The following is a 9343-nucleotide window of genomic DNA, read 5'->3' as shown; positions in this document are numbered from 1 at the left end:
CACAAAAATAAGATTTCTAAACTAAGATTCAAACTATAAAATGACACAAAATTTATATTTTGGAATAGGATGAAATGTTTCCAATTTTTTCTGGTCTGATGTTTCACCTTTTCAATTCGGTATCTCAAAATAGTCTAAATGCTCAACTGAATATAGTACTACTAAATTGTGGTGATTGGCAGTATTGAGGCTATAATAAATAATACACAGTATTTATTCTCCTAAAATTTTTTGGAACTTACTCTTTTTATAGAAAATAGTAATCCCTTAATCCTTTCCAAGAAATTGCCGCTATCAATATATTCTGGATATCTTGCTTCCACTTCACTAAAAATTCTAGTTTCCTCCTCATCTTATGTCTATTTCAGTGGAAATTCATATAGTTATTTAATATTTTCAAAGTGTTTTCTCATTATCTGTTCTTTCTCTTATTTCCTTTTTCTGGAAAATTCTTAGAGTGTGATTTTTTTGGTTATATATGAATATATGGTTAAAAAGACTTAGGTATACAATGCAAGCTATTGAAGGTGATTAAGCATGAAAACAAAACTTTACTAATTCCAAAATAATCAGCAGAGAAAAGCAGGGGGGGGGAGCTAGGTTAATATGATTTGATTGTTAATATGATTTCCAGCATGCAATGATAGAAAGAAATTAGAGATCTCTAAAATATTAAGATTTCTGACTTAATACTGGATATATTATATAGATGTCATTTTTGCTGTTTTATTTCTTTAATTCTTCTAAAAACAAGATGGAATTAACATACATATTTTTAGATATGCTTGCCCTTGGACAATGCCAAGGTTAACAGAACACAAAAGTGACCTAAATTTTTAATCCTATAAAGTTGTCTTCTCAATAATAGAGATTTAATGGGGTTAGTTTAATATAAAAACAGAAAAATGGATACCTCGGGGACATCCTTTTGGATATACTTGTACTGTAAAGGATCTTTTCATTCACTCATTCAGCAAATGACTCTCAACACTGCCTGCTGGTTGTTAATATATTGACAAAAGGGGATTCAAAGTGTCAAAGAAGAGAGAAAAGAAACCTTCACCATCAAAAAGTCACATTAAGAATTTTAAAAATTCATTTCTGAAATGTTAATGGTAAAACTAGTATCTTAATATTGACGTCCAAATGCAAGATCCTCCTATAATAATTCTAAGAGAACACCCATCTTAGTATCTTGGTTTGTTTGGTTTTTTTCTTTACTTTCCTTTATTCCACGCTGAAAGAGATCATCCATAAGCTTTATTGACCGAGTTTACTGGCTGTCAGAACTTGAAATGAAATCTGTGTTCAAAACAAAGTCTGAAACCAGAATATACAGTACCTCTATTCTAAATCTAATGATGTAGTTTTGTTGCTGCCTTTCCAATAAAAGATTAGCACAACTTTTGGCTGGTCCTCAGCTGAAGTTGAATTAACAGGCAAGATAAATCAATCAGCCTATCTCGATTTTCATGAATGCATTCATTCATACACATTATTGAATAGTTTTTATGTGCATATTATGCTGATCGTTTCCGATTCTACACATTTATTCTCAGTCACGGGGATGACTGTATTGCAAGATTGGTTTGTTTTGTCTGTACAGTATTCTGGGTATTTTCAGTATAATTCAATGTAAAGGAAGTTTCTGCCTCCTCTCACCTCAACTTTGGCCAGGTCTAATTTTAACCTACTTAACATGATCCCCGAAGATGGTGAAAAAATAACAGAATGCAATAGTATAAGTCTAAACTTTTATATGGTTCTTGTAAGAGAATACTTAAAATCAATTCTGATTCATTTGAAGGTATGGGTACTCTCATTTGATGTGTTTGCTGTAAAATCCTGTGAATACTGCAGGTATATAAAAAGAACAAACCACAATAATTTAGCGAGACAACTGCAGTGCATAAAATCGGGCATACTACTGGCTTCTTATTCCGGTACTGCTTTGACATTCTAGGAAAATTAGTACTGGACTTAATTTGTCCAGATTTTATCTGGAGTAAAGGAAAATTTTAGATTTCAGCCCATTTATATCAATTCAATAAACTGTCCTCACAGGGAAATGCCAAACCTGATTTCTCTCATCAGGCACACTAAAGCAATCTGCCCCCTCTGTTTCAGTTTTGCATGCAACTCTAAGCCTAACAAATAGGCTTTCTGATGGAAGAGATCAATGATTTTAAATGATACACAATTTTATGTCTTTATAAGTCACCTTTCCACATTGAAACATGAAAGCTCCATAAAATAAGTTAATATTTTTCTTTCAGAGAAACAATATTACTTGCCTTCATTATAAATAAATAGACTTCATATGAGACAATGATTTTTTTCAAATTAAAGAACGAAAATAATCCTATTAAAACCAAACAAAGGTACGTTACATTCTCATATCTTTATTAAAGTACATAATCCTGGCTGAATAATAACTCACAAATTTGCCTTTCAGTAACACACAATACACTTAAGGCAGATTTACCTTAAAGATAGCCTCACCTTCTAAACACCACTACACTGATTCATACAAATAGCAAAAATCACGTAGAGGAGCATCTGATATTTTTCTTAGTACTTATCTTTAGATTTAAAAACTCCATAGTAAGCAGAATTCCCATAAAATTCTATTTTTGAGACAGGAGACAAACACTACTACTATCTTAAAATTGCCTTTATCTGATTTGATTGGATGAAGTTATTATTAATAACATAACCTTTAAATTTCTGGGGAAAGCCAATACTTTCTATTCACTCCTCAAAGAAGGCTTGATAGCAAGCAAAATGAGGAGCCATTATAAAATCATATTGCTAAGTATTACATTAACTCACAATTCTACTTATATAATTGTATGCATATCACAGCTAACAATTGCTATTAAATATATCCAGATACATCCGTAAGTATCCTTTGGTTGCATTAATATCAGGAGGCTATGCAGCACTGAAGATTCATTCTCTGGTCTTCTGGTTGTTAGTATAAATGGAAGCTTTTGAACCTATTTGGTGATCCCAATTTTGGGGCCTATATCACAAAACCTTCAGGACACTAGTGGCCTCAGGTGGAAGAATTTGAAGACTGGAAGGCTTACAGTTAAGTTAGAGTTATTGTTAGCAGATCTTAGGGAAATAGGAATGCAGCCAGAATCACTTGATATTTATTAGAAATAAAGATTCATTAAATCATTTCTCTTTCAGAAAAATATCTTTAAAACTTGTGTATTTCCAAATGTTCTTTTTTTTAAAGAACATATAAAATTAAGATATTTGTGAAAATAAGTCAGTTTAGGTAAACTTGTTTCTCTTCATTGTTCCCCTTGCAGAGGAGTTCTTCTCAACAAGCACAAATGCATTAATCTTTAGAGCAAGACAAATTCTTCTGTGCTAAATCTTTTTAATCTTTTCTTTTCATCCTCTGAGAAAAAGTCTTCTTCATTGGTTGTAGTAGATGTAAAATCATAGTCTCTGGAATGACCATTTACAAAAGTAAATAAGGGATATTTCTCCTTAGAAGAAATTTTCAGCATCTGTAACAGAAAGTACAGAAAAATCCCTTATTGGATACAAGAGTGCACAATGGGACCACATGACGAAATCTAATGCTTTAGCCTTTAATATCTCTTGTTAGTTTCTCTCATTTACATTTATCCAGTACCACTGTTTCACTGTTCTGGCTAAAAGACAAAAAGTTCATTAGCATTGTAGAGTTTACTTATAGCTAAATACTTGCTTCTCCATTAAGAGTAGACCATCAAAAGTTAAGTACATTATCATTCCATCCTACCCCCCCACCAAAGTAAGTCTTCTAATCACCTTCTGATTTAAAGATTTACTAAAGAATCAAGATTTATCTTCTTTGGGTAGTAACAGACAATAAAACAAACTCTAGTAAAATATTATGAAAGACTGGTACCATTACACAGAAGAAAAACCATTAAACTGAGTCAGAAGGTCCATTCTAATCTCAGTTCTACAACTTACCTTGAGACCTTGGACAAAATTACTCTACGTGACTATCATCTACAAAATGTGGCAAAAGATATCCAATCTCCTTGCCTCAGCAATTGTTAAATTGACCGAAAGCAATAATAAAGTTATTTTTAAAAATTTAGTCTTTTCAGAGTCACATATTTGAAAAAATATTTCTGTAATAATTTGGTAAACATGAAAAATAGTGTTCTCATACATAGTAATAATCCATACCTTATACATTACCTTTTAAAGCTACATAATTCAGAAGCAAAAAAGGAGTATACCTGGAATTTTATGGGGAGACCAACAACTTTTATAACCTCTGTCAATTTGGGATTTGTTAACAATCCAACAACCCATTCTTTTAATCTTTCTGTTAAATAAATTCTATTAAAAAATAAATTTTCATTAAAAATCAATAAAATTTTTGAATGACATTTTGATAGAAACAAACTTTTCTATAGATAACCTAGACCTATAAGGATTCTGAAAAGTTTATGTGAATTACAGAGAATGCTGAAAAAATACCAACAGTATTTACACATCATTAATCATGATCAATTAATTATAATTTGTTTCTAAAGGATAATTTCAGAGGTAAAAACTAAATTCTCCCAAATGTCAATATTCAACTGAAGAATCATAAAGTTCTTATATATATTGTACTTATAGATTCTCTTGAAGTGTGGCTAAAATAAATATGTAGCCCTACCATACAGATACAATGTTAAAATACCTCAATGAGACAGTTAATATGAAATACATTTTTTAAATTGAATGGGAATGAACCATTTAAAAACAATCAAGTACTTAGAAAAATTAGATGTAATGAAAATTGTAACCCATAATTCATATTGCTCTCCTAAAGTATACATTGCTCAAATTTATTTTATTTACACTCTATAAAAAAAGTGGGGGAAGAGAGAAGGAAAAGTGCAGAAAATAAAAATAATGTGAGCAAGCTTCTTTCACCTCCAGCCAATGGCTGGAATAGAGTAAAAAATTGTCATTTTATTTTCATTTAATGTCACTTGTAAAAGTCCAGTATCTAATGGGCATTGTATCATTTTCAGATCAGCACAACAAAGCTAATATTATCATCTCTTCATCCTTTCTTTCAAGATCAATGAAGAAGTCATTTAGGTTTATTAGTGGCTCATCAACTATGATTCAAATCTATGACCCAGGGCAAAATGTCAGAAAGGGGCCCTCTGTCCTTTAATTATAAAATGTACCTACTTTTTGCAAACTCACTTGTAGTGTAAGGCTCCCTTATGCATATGTATTGATTTAGTCTCTGAGAATTACAATTTTTCTAACTTTTCTTGATTTATTTAAAATATGTTAAAGATTATCAAATGAAAAATATATTAAAGGTTTACTCAAATGAACTGAAACTTATGTCCACACAAAAACTTGTTTTATTCAAGATTGCCAAAACTTGGAAGCAACAAAGATGTCCTTCAGTAGGTGAATGGATAAATAAATTGGTACATCCAGACAATGGAATATTACTCAGCATTAAAAAGAAATGAGCTGTCAAGCCATAAAAAACATGGAAGAACCTTAAGTGCGTATCACTAAGTGAAAGAAGACAATCTGAAAAGGTTACAAACTAAGCTTAAAGTCCCTCCATGATGGATAACAAAATCTACATGAAAAAAAAAAATCTAACTATATGAGATGGGGTATTATCAATTGATATACTATACAAAATAAAAGATAACAAAAGTTATTTAATAAGTTGGAAAAATTATTATATAATGTTAAAAGAAAAAAGATATAAAGCTATATATAAAATTTAATCTCAATTATATTAAAATCATTTTAAGTATGTATTTTCAAAAGACCAGGATATACAACAAAATATTAAGTTATCTATGAGGAAAGACATAGTGGTGATTTTTTTTGTTATAATTCTAATTTCCAAACTTTCTAACATGTATATCTTAGATAGTTAGGAGAAAAACATTTTTCAAAAAATTTAAGATAACTGAATTTACTATTTCATAGTCGATTTTCAAAAGGTAATTCAGTGGTTTGCTCAACAATAATTTTAGCATAGGCAAGTCCTCTGTTGTATTTTAATAACACAGTCAAAGATACACTAAAGCGGCTTTATTATCTAAAAGGCAAATCATTTTTCAGGAGGTCAAATAATTTATCACATTTTTCCTATGTGCTACGTTGACAGGTTTCAAAATCTACAAAGGAAAAAGCTGGAGGACAGAAGTTAAGCAATTTCTTCCTTCATAATGCTCGTAGGTGTAAGGAAGAACAGAAATAGAACCAGGAGACGACCTCTTCTCCCCAGGCCAAAACCTTTACCTCTAGCCTCTGCCACCACACATGTAAAATTATACCCAGTACAGAGCAGTCTAGACCTATGTGGTCTATATTCACCACTATATTCACAGTGGAGCTACATTTTATGTCGTGGTTAGGTTCTAAAGTCAGCCCATAATGTGAAAATCAAATACAGTCAAAATCATAGTCAAAATCATCTTCAAAAGGCCTTTAAATTGCTTAAAGGGTGTTATGCATAGTCTTGTATGTACAACCCTGTTCCATAACATGTATAAATGTACAATACACTACAGTCTATATTAGCTTAGAGTATGTAATAAAGAGTACACATGGAAAAATACATTCCTGTTTTACTGCAAGAGTTCATGTAGTTGAACTGAAGTAAGTTAAATGTGCATGTGATACTCCTCTCTGTCTTCTCTCTGCTCAAACTCAAATTACTGCAACCCAACTTTTACCCCTCACTATACTGAAAATACTCTTTTCTGGTCTTCAAATAAAAAAGGCTTTTATTAGTTCCTGTTCTCTTGATATTTTTACAGCAATCAACACTGTTAAGCATTACTTTCTTAAAATATTCACTTCCTTGATTTCTGTAATATTTTGCTTTCCTGTTTCTCCTCCTATTTCCTGAACTATTTCTTCTCTATCTCCTTCATTGACTCTACTTATTCCTACATCCCAAAATGCAGATATTAATCAATTATTGATTTATCTTCTTTATATATTCTATATTCTCAAAAATATCTACTGTCAGTTTCAGCCATTTCTCTGTTAGGCTTTGTTCTTATCCATAATTTACAGTTGAGGGAACTGAAAAACATTGAGGGGTTAGGTGACTTGTGCAAGTTCACATAGCTAGTAACTCACAGAGCCAGGATTTAAACTTAAGCAGGCTGGTTCTGTTATAACCACTATACTATACCGCCTCCTACAGTAAGTAGAGGCATGCTGCAGTTATCAGCTGAAACTGATCATTTCTGCCTCCCAAAATTAGCTCCCTTCCAGGCTTCTCCAGGGTTCTATCATTGATAACGTCATCTTTATTAATTAGGAATGGTTTTTGTGCCAACTGACAACAAGTAAGATAAAATATAACGATGGCTTTAGGTACCAGGAATTGTTATCACATAACAAAAAGTCTGACATAGCTAGCTTTGGTTAATTGATGTCAAACAGTTCCTACAATTCTCTTGGCCTTTCCCCTCATGATCACAAAGTACTACTGAAACCCCAGGTGTTGAGTGCACATTCAAGGCAGGGGCAGGTAAATATAAGGGGAGTGACAGAACCACATCTAAATCTACCATTTTATCAGAAGAGCAAAATTTTTCCCAGATACTTTCAGCACACATCCACTTATATTTCACTGGCCAAAATGTGCTTAAATACAAGGGAGACCAAGAAAAATGAATATCTGGGTACTGCTTCCCCAAATAAAAGCAGGAATCTCTTAGCAAAACAACAACAAAAAGAGGTGGCTATTGAACAGGTAACTAATGGTGCTTAACACACCATTCAGAGAGGAGAACCATGATAAAAATTAAAAAGGGTAATGTGATAAGGAAGGACGGGAAGGCTTCTGTAGGTTCTGTGGTCAGAAAAGGCCAAGCTGAGACCCAAATGACAATAAGCAATCACACATTAGGGTTCTAGGAGAAGAGCACGCCAGGTAGGAAAATCAGCTAGTACGAAGGCCTAGGCTGCCAGTACACTTAGCATGTTCAAAGAACAGAAAGAAGGCTAGTGTGGCTCAAGGGTAGAGGGAAAAAGGAAGAATGGTTGGTACACAAGACCATATCATCCAGGCCCTTGTTAGCCACATTAAACATTTCTACCTCATAACATTTTACCATAACCATTCCATAACATTCTACTGTAACGTTTCTGCTCATGATGTTCCCATCACCTAGCCACCCTTCATACTTCCTTTCTGATCATACAAACTCAATCAGTCCTCAAAGCTCCAGCCCAAGTTCCACTGCCAAGTACCTTATTCTGAAGTGCTTATAACTTTCTCCAAAGTCCTACAGATTTGTCAGGTGTAGCACAAGGATTACAAACATGGACTATGGAACTTAGTCTCTGCTCAAAACCTGGCTAATACCTACAAACCAAATGACCCTGGGCGAGTTCCTTAACTAGACTGTCTCATTTTCCTTAGGCTGTAAAATGTCAGTATTGATAGCATCAACGCCATGAAGTTGCTGTGAAGAGTAAATCAGTTAATATATGTAAAGTACTCAGAAGATTACCTGGCCTCTAATATGTTGGCTATTATTGCTGCCATTATTATCACAATGTTAGTATTTACTAAATATATTTTTACAGTCATTTATCTTTAAAATCCATTTCATGTCTTCCTAACTAAACAATAAGTCCCTGATGATTTTAAAAGAAATCAGAGTTCTTATCATGAAATCCCAGAAGTAGAGAAGACCTATGAAAGAAAAATATCCCTCAGATTTCAGTTGGAGAACACAGAACTAGGAAGGGAAATATAATCATGAACATAAACCTGACACACTAAGGTGTTTACAAAAAGACATTTACCAAAATAGTATTGGGTATGAGAAATTGTGTACCATTGGAGAAAATGGGAATGTTTGTTCTCAAAGAGGAAGCAAACTTATTCTCTTGCTTTGTGAGATGAAAGAGTAAAAGTTACACAGAGAATGATTCCAACTCAATATAAGAAACCCTTTTTTAATAATGAGGGTCTATCCAAAAATTGAAAAGACTTCCAAGGAAAATAATTAGCTCACTATTACCTGAAATGAAGACTAGATAGTCAACTGTCTGGACCATGTGGATTGATGGACAAATAGGAGACTGTAGAGAATAGTGCTTATGAGCACATATTCTCAAAGTTAAACTGTCTGAGGTTTGAATCTCAGCACTACCATTAATTAGTTGTGATCTTTATGAAGGTTACTGAACCTCTGTAAGTACAAGATTCCTCATGTGGGATATCAGTACCTACCTCAGAGGGTTTGTGTAGATTAAATGAGATAATGTATATCAAGTATGTAGCACAATATCAAACATACGGTAAGGACTCCAC

The 9343-nt window shown here is 32.8% G+C and overlaps 1 protein-coding gene across 6 annotated transcripts in view; it reads right to left on the bottom strand.

Annotated features, from left to right (window-relative positions):
- Nucleotides 1-2382: 2382 nt before the first annotated feature.
- ATG4C (autophagy related 4C cysteine peptidase) overlaps nucleotides 2383-9343 on the bottom strand; it is an 85245-nt gene continuing 78284 nt past the window's right edge. For 5 of the 6 annotated variants that reach the window (XM_045802181.2, XM_045802179.2, XM_045802177.2 and 2 more), the window contains one exon: nucleotides 2383-3527. In XM_045802181.2, coding sequence (XP_045658137.1) covers nucleotides 3360-3527 — 168 coding nt within the window. In that variant the 3' untranslated portion in view covers nucleotides 2383-3359. The remainder of the gene's footprint in view (nucleotides 3528-9343) is intronic. The other variant, XM_087865957.1, reaches the window with a different exon arrangement.

The sequence above is a fragment of the Ursus americanus genome, chromosome 12, assembly GCF_024610735.1.
Source record: "Ursus americanus isolate L20-20 chromosome 12, mUrsAme1.1.p, whole genome shotgun sequence".
Taxonomy (NCBI): Eukaryota; Metazoa; Chordata; class Mammalia; order Carnivora; family Ursidae; genus Ursus; species Ursus americanus.
The sequence above is the reverse complement of the archived record's forward strand: the minus strand, read 5'-3'. Positions and strand labels throughout refer to the sequence as shown.